We start from the raw sequence: 14,320 nt of genomic DNA, 5'->3' as shown, positions 1-14,320 counted from the left end.
GCCAGGCAGGCACACTACCGCTTGAGCCACATCCCCAGCCCAATTTTCAGCTTAATTTTAATTGATCTAATTAAATGAACTTTAACTTTATTATTGTCAAAATGGTAGATCTGTGCTAAACTTTGATAGCAACACTGTAATGTACTTGCAATCAAATGGTCTTGTTCACTTTGGGAAGTGCAATGACTTTGACCTCTGGAATGCTATGTTCAGAGTCTATCAAGATAGCGGGAAACTAAGATGAAGCATGATTGTGTTGAAATCCAGTTAAGATTAACAAATTGGTAGCCACTCATCCATTTTATTTCTGTATATAAAGTGACACTGTTTTATGCTGATGACCTTTGGTCTACTGTTTACAGGAAGTGCCTGTCTGCATGTATATTTTCTTGTGAACAGTCTGTACCTTTTGTATTGTCATTACAGAATCGTCATCATACAAGCCAGGACACACCAGGTGGAACACAGGACAGAGAACACCGAATATAAGAAACAGAACCCTGCCCATCAAAGTCCATGGTTTCCAAGACATCCAAATACACAAAGATATCTGTCTGAACACAATGTAACAGGTAAATGCTAAGTAAACATTAAAGATTGTTATAAGCATTGCTGCTAAAGTCCTTCACAGAAAACTAGGGGAAAGCAAAGAAAACATACGTACGTTAAATATGTACTCATCTAGCCAAGTGCATAGTAGACAAATTAGCCACAGTGGTCTAAGCAATAATGATTTCATTTTTGGTCTGGGTAATAAGTTAATGATTTCCATGTAATAAGAAAAAAATTTAAATAAATTCTCAAATTGGGTTTAATTGATTAGGATAAGCATGCTTCTTTTAATAAAAGTAATATTCCCATTATCACCTAGAAAGATGTTAACATCTCTCTTCCCAATACAAGGCTCAAGGTATGTGGAATAGGATTTTAGGGACTTTTGGTGACTGAGAAGAGAAATTCTTTCAAAGAATAGGATAGAGCTTGATTACTTTCTGTAACATTTTGCCTTGCAGATGAAATTGATTGATTATTGATTGGTTGATTCATTATATCCTGATGATGTTGAAAACACTGGTAGATGACCTTCTCCTTCTACATGGTTTTCAAGAATGTGAATCAAGAGCAACATGAATAGCATGAATAGCTCCATCTCCTTGTCCAAAATGATTTTTTGACAGCTTTTTAGGATATTTCTCCTGTAATCTAGGACAGAAGATGGGGTACTGGGAAAAGCATTGAGTGGTAAAGGAAGAAGTAGATTGGCTTTTGTTTAGTTCCAAGTCCTTCTGGCCTTGTTCAGTATTGCTGTGAAAAGATGGACACTGTCTGCATTTCTGCTCCCAAAGAGACAAGTTAGGAGAGGCTGGTCCAAATTAGCAATTTTGCCCAAAGCTAGAAAGCTGGTCAGTATACCTGGAACTTTGATCCAGGTATTTCAGAGTCTCTTCCTTTGGCAAATGTCCCATGCATTGTGCTTATGCAAGTTGTACCCACCATTACCACCACTGCCAGCCCACTAAGTTCTGCTTTAGCCTCACTTTCAAGGTCCATTTGCTTTTAGAAGTCTGTCTCTATCATCCTTATCTCTTTAAGTACCTTTTTCTTTTTTTTCTTTTGGTACCAGCTATTCAATTCAGGGGCACTTAACCAGTGAGCCACATTATCAGCCTTATTTATTTTATTTTATTTTATTTTTGGTATTTGATTTAGAAACAAGGTCTCACTGAATTGCTTAGCACCCCACGTTTGCTGAGGCTGGCTTTGAACTCACGATCCTCCTGCCTCAGCCTTCCAAGCTGCTGGGATCACAGGCATGCGCCACTGTGCCCTGGAAGCATCTTTTTCTTAAACAATCTGAGAACTCAGCAACTTTGTGTTACTAAGTTGTGTCAGGTGTCCCTCCTACACGGTCTCATAAATTTTTTTCATCAAGGCACATATTATAATAAAAATGTTTATTGTTATATAACACAAATATAGAGAAAAGTTTATGTATCATACATAAGTGAATAACTTGATGAAATATCAAAAGGCAAAACCTCCTACCAGCAGCACCCTGAAAACCGTCCCCTTTGTAAACACCCTATCATTACCTCCTCAGTCCTCTCCAAGGGTAATCATATCTTGACTTCCAAATCCATTTATCTTGTTTGTCCTGCTTGTAAATTTTATATAAATCAAATCAGACAGTCTTGTTTCTGCTTGTGAGATTTCTTCCTTGTATTATGTTTAGCAATTCTTCATTCCTTTCCTTTGGATAATATTTCATTATATGAAATCACACTAATTTATTCATTGTATTATTGATGGGTAATTATAATTTTGAATTGTTATATTTTGGAGTTAACATGATAATATTACTATAAACATTATTATATATATATATATATACATTCAGATATGTATTATATGTATATATAATATATAAAATATATACATATATAGATACATATATATGTACATGTATACATATATACAAAACCCAGGCTTCTTACCAGGGAAGTGCTATAGGAGTGATATCTGTAGCTCCTGAAAATTTTTTTATTGAATATATGTACCCTTTTGGGGGTACAATGGGATGGAACTAATAGGGCATAAATTATATGACACCTAGAAGGCACCTTTGTAAAATCTCGTGCATTAATAAATGAGTAGTCATAACAAGCATGCATGTGTTCGCTTTTATATCCATTTGTCACCTCTTAGGAACATGTTTTCAAGCATGGATGGGTATTGGGCCCAGACTGCCATGATTTGACATCTGAACTGACCAACTTACTAGCTAGTATATTATCTTTCTGAGCCAGTTTCCCCACTTTTAACATCACTGGGTTGTTAGGCAGATTGAATAAACTGAACATAAAATACTGAAAGCACTGCCTGGCATATAGTAAGAACTCAGTGGGGTTAGCTATTACTGTCCTTGTCCAGTCCTTAAAGTTCACATACCATTGAAGTCCCTAGAACTAAAATTGGTTAATAAGAATTTTAGGGCATCCCCTGCACCTAACCCCATAGAGTCTCTGGACTTTTAAAGTTCCCTTGCCCAACATTCACCATCTGCTGTATATTGTGCACTGGTGCATGTCACTCCAAGGAGATTAGAGAAGACAGTGACTGGCTTATTCTTCATAGTAGCAGTGGTTTTAAGAGTCACACTTTAACTTATGGATATCTTAGCTGAGTGTGTACCCTCTAACCCATATTTGAGCAGACCCGCAGTTGGAGAGCCATGAAGAAGTGTGTTGTCTTGCTTTCAATCATCAAACTCAAATGGGGGCTGACTGGGCCTCTGGGAATATGCTTGCAGGGATATGTCCCATTCCCTTAGATCAAAGATATCTCCGCATGTATATAATTTGACACCACAGTGCTTAGTAAATATTTATCATTTGTCTATTGATCCCTGTTCTTTCTTGACTTCCCTGTTCTTGGCTTGTTCCCTTCCCACCCACTTGTGCTAGATCTAATCTCCCATTCATGTGACAACACTTGGGACTCAGCTGGCATCTCTGGGTTCTAGAGAAATGCACAGCAGATCTTATAACCGACTATAAACCAATAAATTGGATCTTTACATTTGAAAAGTTAAAAAATTCATGATCTACAACTAGTTCCTGAATCATCTATACTTAACTCCTAGCTGCAAGAACTGTGTTCAGATAAAAGTGTGATTTAAGCATTTTTGTTCAAGGAGGAATTCATAACTTTTATTGATAATGAGAATGAAAGGGAAATATGTGAAACATCTCTCCAGCAGGCACTAATCTTTACTAGGAAAATGCATGGTTTGGGATCTATTTTGCATTTGGTTTGGTAGGGACTTTAATATCTAGCTAATGCTCATGGAGCACTATCTCAGCTGCAGAGTCTGATTTGTGGTCTACCTTGAGCAGAAAGTTGTTGACTCAATTTGATCCCACTCCTTTGCTGGACTAAGAAAAGGACTAAGAGATCTCCCAATATCTGTTCCATGCTTAGAAGCCTTGAGTGTGGAGAGGAGGAAGTAAAGGGAGGTGGATTTCAAGAGGCTTAAGAAAAAAAACAGGCCACAGCTTTCCCTCAGGGAGGTCTGGTTAGAGGGTATGCAGTAGGCTAGATTGTACTGGTAAGATTCCCTCTTTGGGGACTCTCTATTTGCCACATACTTGTGTGAAAGGCCTAGAAAATGAGAAAGTTCAAACAGTTTGAACTTGAGATGAACTCCTAATATCATGCCACCTTCCTTTCTCCCACAGTACAAATTCTAGCAGCATGAGTTCCAGAAGACTCTGCAGACCATGCCTAGATGATGCTGAGCCCTGCAGAGCTGGATTTCCTGGGCTCCTGTCATTAAAGTGTTCCTGCAGGGTCCCTCTTAGGAGACTGCCCTGAGTACTTTTAGAAACCTATACCTTACCTTGCCTTAGTATTTTCATTGTTTTAATTCTAAATGAATCCATTACTGCCCCTTCAGCAAACTAATATCCTAACCCTCATTAGAACATTCTCCTAAATTTACAAACTATTATTTTGATTTACATTTCAATAAACTTCTTTTACCATTTCCAGCAGGCTCTAAAAGGATAGTGATCTGTACAATTTGCAACTGCATATCCCTAGCACTCAGAATAGAGCCTGGCTCCCAGGCTCTATTAAAAGAATTACCTGTTACTTAAATCAAATGTCAGGACAAATAGTCCACTTGAGAGAGCAGGCAATAAATATAGGGAACATTACTTCACAGCTGTCTTGTAAGATGGGTAAATTGAAAAGGATTTGTTTGGATTCATGACTGACACCATAAAATGCTTCTAAAAAGATATGGAATAGCCAGGTGTGGTGGCACACACCTGTAATCCCAGTGACTCAGGAGGTGGCTTAGTGGTTTGGTACACTGAGTTCAGTGGTATGGTACACTGGGTTCCATCTCTAGTACCATACACACACACACACACCCAAAAAATGTTGGCTTTACTTTTTTCTACTGCTGAGGATGGTGAACCCAAGGCCTCATGCATACATACGCTTGCAGCCTGTTGATACTTCCCTGGAGGCAGAAGGCACTGATGCTATTGGAAGTGTAAACTAGTAAGTTGGATATCACAGCAGCATTTTCATGGTTTTAAATCTTAAATGGATCCATTATTGCTGAAATTAAGTAACACAAACCACAATTTTTGTAAATATTTTTCAAGGTTTTATTGCAAACCAAAATTGGTTCATTGCACACAAAAAAAGTTGTGTGGTAGGAAGAAGGGATTGTACATATTATAACCATGTTAATTACAGTACATTAAAATGGTGGTTTACATTACAAATAAGCCTGTAAGTTTAAATATACTAGTGTTATAACCCAATGTACAGACCTTCTTTATACAATACATACAATTATCAGGAATGCAAAAAAAAAAACCACATAAATAATGCCCATTTTACAGGTGACATTTTAAACAATGAAAACACCAAACGGTTTCAACAACTGGGGCATTGGTCCATAAAAACCCTTTCTAAAAATAGAAATATTTGTAGCAGCAATGCTTTCTTTTAAGCATCTGGATGCAAGTCATTGCAAGACCATTTCAATAAAGTTTAGTTATTAACAATATCTTACAAAAAAAAAACAGTCTACACATAAAATTTATCTTCCAAATATGGAAGAAACAAACAATGTCCCACATTGTAGTGTCCTGCAAGTGTCACATTGATGCTTATAACAAAATCCATCTATGATCAGGCATACCACACTCATACCATTGTTCACATAGTATATCCACAAGGAAAAATAAAGAACTGAAACACTCTGCGATAGGAAAAGCTTTGGAGCTAACACGATCTCAGCAGAAAAGGCACATTTCAGAATATTCCTTATCACAGCCTAGACAGACCCACAGAAGATCCTTCTTAGATCAGCATCTTCCTCCTAATGAGATCGTTGCATCTGTCTAGGGTGGCACGCTAATGCTCATTTCAGAGATAGCACCACGTTGGAAGGAAGGATAAAAATGAAAACCTCACGAGCTCACTGAGAGGAGGGTGTGCTCTTTGAAAAGCTTCCAGCAAACAGTGTGCAACAGGATTGCCAAGCTTCCAGAGATGTGCAAATTCTCTCTTTTAAGATGTCCTGTCAGCTGGCAGCTCTGCCCAAAGGCTAACTAAAACATTTAAAACACACATGAAATCCTTCAAAACCACCCCTAAGACTGTTCAGAGGAAAGAGTCCATGGGAGGTGCATATGAAAAGCCCAGGAATGCCTCAGCAGCTTCCTTCACGCTGGCTGTGATGAGGATGCTGTCAGGGGACCTGCCGATGGAGTTGGGGACAGGTTCTTCGGTAAACTCAGGATCAAAATGCCGCAGGTCGCTGGGTCCACTCTATTACAGGAAGGAAAAAAAAAAAAACAGTCTCAGAATACACATGGTTACTTGACAGGGAAACCTTTAGGCTTCAAATGCTGGAGCTCAAGTCTTTAGGATGCTATACAAGAATTCCCATAATCCTCCACTTCAAGCACAAAACCCCAAAGGCCATAAATAGTTTAAATCATGAGGACTAATGTTTACTTTTTTGTCTCTTGGTGCTTTGATAAATGTGTTTGAAAAAGATTTGTTGGAATAAAAATTCTACTTTTTCTCTGGGAAAATAATGGGTCTATGGATAAAACATCTGTCAATTTTCTCCTTTTGTTTTGTAATGGGGTCTTGCTGTGTTACCCAGGTTAGAAACTAACTCCTGGGCTAGGGATCTTCCTGCCTCAACCTCCTGAGTAACTGAGGTGACAGGTGCCCACCCCCATTCCAGGTTCAATTTATTTCTTCAAGTCCCCCCCACACACACCCACCAAATCTGACTTAAAAAAAATGGCCTTTAGGTCTCAGTAACTTAGAAGAGAGACAGGGAGATACTCACCACATTTGGGTTAAAAGGGGGCGTTATCTTCTTATTAATGAGATCATCCCAGTTAATCAGAGAGAAGAAGACGTGATTCTTAATCTCCATCTGTTGAGAAGAAACAAAGATTAATTTAGCAAGGCAGAATTCAATAAAGGCAGTGAGACTGTCTAGTGTACCTCTGAGGGCCCAGGAGAACAGGAAAACATGACTCACAAAGTCGTCCTTGGCACCGAGCCTCTTTGTCCTGTCCTTCTGCAGGAGTCCCTCCAGGAGATGTCTTGCAGAATTTGTGATATTTGGTTTCAACTGGAGGGGCTTGTTCAGAATGTTATCGTACATCTCAGCTGTGTTTCGGCTGTAAAAAGGAGGCTGTAAAATAAAAAGGGGGGATTTTCTATTGAATTGCAAGTTTGGTATAGCATATATTACCAACAAAGAAAAAGGTAACTGCAATATATTAAGCTGGACTTCAGATATTCTTATAAAATGACCAATGCCTCTTATCAGTTTGGGATAAGCTTACTCTCAAATTCAAGTCACAGAAGCCAGGCCTAGATTTTGGCAAGAGTGTCATGGAAATGGGCAATGACCTATGGTTCCCTAGGTGCTACTCACCAGGCCATACAGCATCTCGTATAAAACAGCCCCCAGGCACCACCAATCCACCGTCCTGTCGTAAGGCTGCTTATGAAGTACTTCGGGTGCAAGATACTGCAAGGCAAATCAGGAAAACAAGAATTTAGAAACGGCTTTGAAACCATGCAATTGCAAAACCAGGAATGGACTTTGAAAAGTATGCAACACTTAAGAGTGCAACTCTCCAAAGGTGCAACTTGGAGAATATATTTCTTTAGATTACTTCTGAATAAAATCTCAGTATTCTTTGAGGCTGACTGGTCTGCAAGGTGTACAGATATTTAGGAAGGAACTGGACACCCACAGGTATCTTATTTGGGTCTTCAGACACCTTTTATGGTATGGATCTTACAATTTGCTGGTTTCTTTTTTCTTTTTTTTTTTTTTTTTTTTTTTAGAGAGAGAATTTTAATATTTATTTTTTAGTTTTCGGTGGACACAACATCTTTGTATGTGGTGCTGAGGATCGAACCCAGGCTGCACGCATGCCAGGCGAGCGCGTTGAGCCACATCCCCAGCCCTGCTAGTTTCAATTAAACAAAGTCCTGTAATTTCTCATGTTGCAGCAAAGAATAAGTGTATTTTACTTGCATTGAATTGTAAAATCTCTAGGGTTTATTCTCTGGGTTGTTGAAAGAATTATTTCATATCTCTCTCCTGGAAGGAGGGGGAAGACCAGGGACCAAATCAAGAGCTCTTACCTCAGGTGTGCCACAGAAGGTGGATGTCGTGCCATTGTGTTCAATATTTTCCTTGCAGAGTCCAAAGTCAGTAAGGACAATGTGTCCCTGTGAATCTAGCAAAATATTCTCTGGTTTTAAGTCTCTGTTAAAAAAAAAAGTGGTTGCAAAGGTTAATTTTACTTCATAAGAAATCTTCTGTAAAGATAGTTGCTACAGATATTACAAGCATCTTTTAATTCATCATGGTAGTATAGTAACAAGGAAATCCTTGTTCTGCTAATCTATTCTGGGTCAGGTGCAATCTTAGTTGGCTGGTTCCCTAGTGGCAGGAGTCAAGACTACTCACATGCTGAGGAACAGGGTTTTAGGTGATCAAGTTGCATATAAACACAAGTTATTTTAAGGCTTCAAATACTAGGACTATGTCTCTTTTCTACCCAGGAAAGTGGCTTTATGGGATTCATTGTCTCACCTATAAACAATGTTCAGAGAGTGCAGGTAACCCAAGGCACTGGCTATTTCAGCAGCATAGAATCGAGCCCGTGGTTCTAGGAAGCAGCGCTCCCTCTGAAGATGGTAGAATAGCTGCAGGAGACAGAGGAACAAAATAAGTCTGGGCTTCCAAAGCATTTACTTAGTCCTGACATAGAGAGCTAAGGAGAACAATTGCAGGAAGTGGCTCTAAATAATCTATTAATGATTTAAAACCTGGTAGGTTAAAGGAAATACTAATTCTGGTAACTTTTCTCCCCTAAGTATTTAAAAAAATTTTTTTCTGGAACTTAAACTAAGCAAACCCCTTGAGACCCCAAGAACTAACTTCTACTCCCCCAGCTCACCTCTCCTCCATTAATGTAGTCTAGGACAAAGTACAGTTTGTCAGCAGTCTGGAAAGAGAAGTGAAGGCCCACCAGGAAAGGGTGTTTCACATTCTTCAGTAGAACATTCCGCTCCGACATAATATGCTTCTCCTATGAAAAGGATGATTAAGATTCAGTGACAATTTTCAACTTGGCACCAAAATTTCAAGACACTTACTGAATAAGTGTCCAACTATAGCCCCAACCCACCAGTATATCTCATACCTCCTTCTTTTTCAGGATTGCTTTCTTCTGCAAAACTTTGACTGCATAAAATGCTTCTTCTGCCTTGTGTCTTGCTAGAAGAACCTAAAATTTCAATAGAAAAAATATTTTTTTAAAATCCTCATTCACAGAGAAAGTAAAATGAATACATGAAAGAGTATATTGTAGAAAGTCTTTGGATGTGAAATTACCTTTCCAAAACTGCCCTTCCCAATTACTTTCAAGAAGTGAAAGTCAGATGGTTTAGCGTGAGGATTGGATGATGGACCAAGGTTGATTTGCTGAGAAGGACTTGGCTAGAAAATAAAACATTCTCTCTTAATATCATTAATTCAAAGAAAGATGTCTATAATAAAGTACAGGCAATGAAAAAGATTTACAACTACAAATGACCAAGAGAAGTTACTAAAACACTGACAAACACATTCAAAATGACTTCACCCACACATCATCATTTAAAATGAGTACGAAAATTGTACAATCATGCTGCCACTAATACAATCATGCTGCCACTAACAGATAAAAATTTTAATGGAATAAGCCTTTAAAAATGCTCCACTGACTCAATACTTATGAATTAATGAGGCATTCTTGCCTTGGAGCCAATTTCTATAAGTGCTATCTTAAATGTAGAAATATTAATTTACAATTTTCCTCCACAGATGCATTACAAATAAAGAGTACTTACTGGAGGAGAAGGGTTGGCATTCATAAGCTCGGGCTCCTGAGGTTGGGAGATTTTCAAAATGGACTGAACTTCAGGGCTGTAGAGAGTAAAGGAACAATTTAGAAACTCCTAACTCGCCACTAGAGGGCACACCGACATAAACAGTGAACTTCTGATTCAAATGTTCCCGGACAATTCAGTAATTGAAGTTGAAAACATCCAAATAAACTACTTAAAGAAAATAGCTCAAGAAAAATGATAACCTAGTTAAATACAGAAATCAGGCTTGTCAGTGGCGATAGGTTGTGAATTAAATAAGACTTTTGGAAAAATTTATTTTACCTCGCCGGGACAAGCTCAGTTTTCAGATAATTTTAACGTTTACAACGTTTCCAATAAACGAGAACCGAGACTTCCCCGAGTGAAGTCTTTGATACAAGTCTTTTATCGCCTCCAATTCCCCCCCCCCCCGAAACTTACTGTTTGCACGCATAGGAGTTATTGGCAATCTTCTGAATAAAGTCGTTCAGGCCCATCCTCCTCTGTTTCATGAAAGCTGTGGATTAAAGAGGAGAAAGAAACCTTTAGACCGTTTCCTAACGTCGGACGCCACACAAGCCATCGTTTCCACTTGGCGTATCCCAGGGTAGAAGCCCAGTCTTTCTCCTACACTCACCGATGAGAATCGCTACCATTCCCCTCATTCTGGAGTAAGTGAGGGTGCCTCTAGCAGCCTCGGTTTTCACCGTCATTGCCACCGACAGAGCACAGAGAACCTAGGCTGACGGGAGACCGGCTTGGCCAACACTGCGCTCGGGCGGCTCGGGCGCCTTTATAAGTACTGCGCCTCCGGGGGCGGGGCCTGGGCCACAATGAGGAAGCGCTGGGAGGCCCCGCCCCGGCCCCGCCCCCGCCGCCCCGCGGTTAGCCCGCGGCGCTGCAACTGGTGGCCGGCGGTAGGGTCCCCTACTAGCAGCCGAGCTCCGGGAGGGGGCGAGGCGCCTGGGGACCGCGTGGGGAGGGCGCGGGGCGGTTATCAGCCTTCCCGTCCGGAGAGGGCAGCGTCGGCCGAGGGGGCGGGGAGGGCTGCAGAGCCCGGGGTAATTTTCCATTTTTCCCATTTATTGGGTGAGGCAAGAAAAATCAGGAGAGCGGCGTGGTAACCGGGGTGGCTTTGGACCCCATCGCAGCCTCCTCACTGCTTCACCCTCTCGGCCCTAACCCCCGGCCGACCTCTAACATCCCCACCGGGGCCCCCCAGCCCTGGCTCCGCGGCGCGACCCGCCCAGAGTTACTTCTCGAGTGCAAGCGGCTTAGCGCCCAGAATCTGAGCGGGCAGAGTGGGTCCCGGGCGCCTGGCGCGGTCCCCCCCGGCTCCCACCGCCCCGCCACCAGGACCTCCATCCCCAGCCCCTCTTTGAAGCCCGCGAACCGGGCAGTAGCCGAGCAACTCTGGCCAAGAAGCCGAGTCCCCAGCGGGACGGGCGGCGGCGCTTACCCAGTCCGCTCAGCAGGAAGGACTCGCTCCTTTTCTGCGCCTCGGCCCTCTTTTTGTGGCGGGGCCGGAGCAGCGACTCGAGCCGGGCCCTGGCCAGCGCGCCCTGCATCTCCCCCATGGGCAGCGGACTGCGGGGCGCAGCTAGCGAGAGGGACCGGCGAATACTGACGTTTCCTTGAAGGAGCCGCCGTGACTCAGGCCGGGCAAGATTTCCTGCCCCAAGTCCCAAAACAAACAAATGGCCCTTGTGCACGGCCGAGTCGCTTCCGAAAACGCCTTTTTTGTGCTTTTGGCCAAAACCAAGCAAGGCTGAAAAATCCCAGAACTTGGAAGAGGAGGAAGGAAGGAAAGAAAGAGGGAAGGGGGGGGGGATTAGGAATGTGTAGGGGAGGGGGCGGAAATAAAATAAGTCTCTGCACTAAAGGGGGGAAAAGTACAAACTGCATTTCACTTTTTTTTTTCCTTAAAGTAATCTCTGAGAACATTCTGTCCGTTCCGCACATATTTTTTTTTCCTTACATTTTTAATCCCCGCCATGCCAAGAACACGTGAGAAGGTGGTAAGTGAGGGGAGCAGTGACTTCGCTTTGAACCGACCTGGGGTGACCCTGGCATCTTAGATTCCTCTTCCTCTCAGGAGGCCTGCTCCTCTCCCGCTCTCCCACCTGAAGGTCACATTGTATTGCTCTAAACCCCCTTTGTCCTCACATTCCCTACCCCTCCTTTGGTTTATCTCGGTGCTGACCCGAGTCGTTTGCCACCTCGCTTTTTCTCACAAGTTCCCATATAAACGAAGATCACTAATTCCTGAAAGATAAGCCCGGACACTCCGCTCCCGAAACAGAGAAGGGAGGGAAGGTGGAGGCGGCGGCTCTGGCACCGCAGGGCAGAGAGGCCGGTGCCTTACAGTAACCCCGGAATAGGGAGCTGAAGTCTGACTGCCCGCGCGAGGACACGCGCCAGCGCTGGCCGGGAACCTAAGCACCGCGCCTGGACCAGGGGCAGGGAAGACGGCTACATATTACCAATATTCGCAGCACCGGTACCTGGAGCTTGCTGGTGCTGTCTGCTGTGGCTGCCCTGCGGTGACCCCTTGCTGCCAAGGGCTCTGCTACTTTAGAGCTGACACACTCCAAATTACCAGCTGTCAAACCAGGAATAGCATGCGAAGCGCTTTTCCCTTGGTCTTGGAAAGGGGTTTGTTTTGCAGGCACAGCCTCCTTATTTGCCCTAATATGATCTTTAGTCTCAACAGCTTTTGGTTTGATCAGTTGGGACAGTCAGAAACTGGGAGGAGACTAGCATTCCCTCTCCCAGAGACTGTGGTTGGCAAATTTTGCTCTGCACCCACTTTTCAATAAAAGCATTTAGTATTGTCTGAAATTGATCCTCCAACCCAAAGCAAGGTGAATTCAATTGCAAATCAGGTTAACTGATCCAAGACTACTTCCCCATGCATGGATTCTTAAGAGCATATAACTTTGTTATAGGCAGCACCCCCCCTGTTGCAGGTCTCACCTCCCAGGGCTCATGCCAGCCCTGCTCAGACCCACCTTGTTCCTAATCCTCTTGAGCAGAGATTCCTGAGATCACCCAGAAACTCTAACCTTCACAAAGTTATTTGCTTATTTAAAACTTTAAGAAAACTTCCATCAGAGACCCTCCCCCACACACTGCCTCATGTACTTTCCCTATGCCAAGTAACCCCAAATCCTTAAAGCATCTGTTTTACCCACCCCATTATAGTTCTCAAAGAACAAACCTTTCCAAGGGGACTTAATAACCTCCTCTTTCATTCCTCGAGTTGCACAGAATATGAAGGCTCTGGATTCTTTTCTGGAGGCTAGAGAAGTCAGTTATGGCTGGAGTAGCCTCCCAGCAATGTGCCTGTGATAAGACTGGAAGCTCTGAGATGACAAGGGAGCATCAGACACAGGCAGCTGTTCTTGTTGTTATGAACCCCACTTTATATAAAGGGAATTTACATACAGGAAGGGAACAAGCTGCAAAGTTCAACACTGGGCCATTTATTCCCACTCCCCCTCCTTGCAACACCATCCAGAAGATTACAGTCATCAGCATCCTAGGTTTATTACACCTCCAGCAATACACACAAGAAACGTAACTTAACTGATTATCATCACAAATCAGTCCAGAAAAATTCAAAACACATGCACAGGATTCATTTTCTCAAAGAAGCTCTGTTGCATGCATTCCAGGATGGATGTGGAATTCAAGTTAGAGGACTCTAAGTGGATAGAGAAGAGGCACAACCATATATTTGTGGTTGGAACAGAAAAGGAACAGTCTGATGTGCTCCTTCCTCCCCCCTACCCTAATGTTCAGCTCTTGGAGACGGATGGTCTGCTAAACTTATCATTTAGCAGAGAGAATCAAGTTGTTGAGACTGGCTTTTCTTCCAACCGGATACCTGATGGGTGGAGCAGGCGCCCCCTGTTCTGTCCCAGCAACCTACTAAGACTTCCGAACAGGAAGGTGACACACGGCGGTGGTGGGGAGGGGAAGCGGGAGAACTGTGTGTGACGCGCCCGTTAACACTGCACAGGCTTTAGGTTGCCCTGTGGCCGCTATTCTGGCGCTTGATCTGTTCTTCCTTCCTGTCGCCAGCCTCTTTCTTTGGTCCAGATAGTCCTCCTACCGGGAGGGATCTGGCCCCTTCCCTGTTCCTCCCTGGTAGTGAAGTTGCCGGAGTCGCCTTACACTGCTGATTAATGCAACCTAGAGGGCGATCGTGTTCTCTGGGAGAACCACCTCAGATTCCAAGAATCCCCCCCACCACCACCACCGTTTGTCTCCGGATGTTTAATCAGTCCCAGAAAGTTTCTCCACAACGTCTTGTGCAGTCACAGAAAATACA

At 42.7% G+C, this 14,320-nt stretch overlaps 1 protein-coding gene across 2 annotated transcripts; it reads right to left on the bottom strand.

The window, feature by feature from the left end:
- Positions 1-5,166: 5,166 nt before the first annotated feature.
- On the bottom strand, positions 5,167-11,763 carry Sgk1 (serum/glucocorticoid regulated kinase 1). 2 transcript variants are annotated; one of them, XM_077801875.1, is made up of 12 exons: positions 11,444-11,763; positions 10,426-10,501; positions 9,967-10,042; positions 9,470-9,574; positions 9,279-9,362; positions 9,033-9,164; positions 8,666-8,778; positions 8,212-8,335; positions 7,490-7,585; positions 7,088-7,243; positions 6,890-6,979; positions 5,167-6,354 (listed from the first exon to the last, which is right to left on the bottom strand). In XM_077801875.1, exons 1-12 carry the CDS (start codon positions 11,559-11,561, stop codon positions 6,187-6,189), a joined length of 1,338 nt encoding a protein of 445 aa, XP_077658001.1. In that variant the 5' UTR covers positions 11,562-11,763; the 3' UTR covers positions 5,167-6,186. The 2 variants fall into 2 exon arrangements, with proteins under 2 accessions (XP_077658001.1, XP_077658002.1); XM_077801876.1 differs by lacking the exon at positions 11,444-11,763 and adding an exon at positions 10,622-10,741.
- Positions 11,764-14,320: the final 2,557 nt, after the last annotated feature.

This window comes from Urocitellus parryii, chromosome 8 (genome assembly GCF_045843805.1).
Source record: "Urocitellus parryii isolate mUroPar1 chromosome 8, mUroPar1.hap1, whole genome shotgun sequence".
Classification (NCBI taxonomy): Eukaryota; Metazoa; Chordata; class Mammalia; order Rodentia; family Sciuridae; genus Urocitellus; species Urocitellus parryii.
This window is presented reverse-complemented; position numbering and strand designations above follow the sequence as displayed.

Coding starts and splice junctions, on each gene's coding strand:
- Sgk1 (XM_077801875.1), bottom strand. CDS start 11,561: ATGGGGGAGATGCAGGGCGCGCTGGCCAGGGCCCGGCTCGAGTCGCTG. Junction 10,502..11,443: donor CTTCCTGCTGAGCGGACTGG/GTAAGCGCCGCC, acceptor TTTAATCCACAG/CTTTCATGAAACAGAGGAGG. Junction 9,575..9,966: donor ATGCCAACCCTTCTCCTCCA/GTAAGTACTCTT, acceptor TTTATTTTCTAG/CCAAGTCCTTCTCAGCAAAT.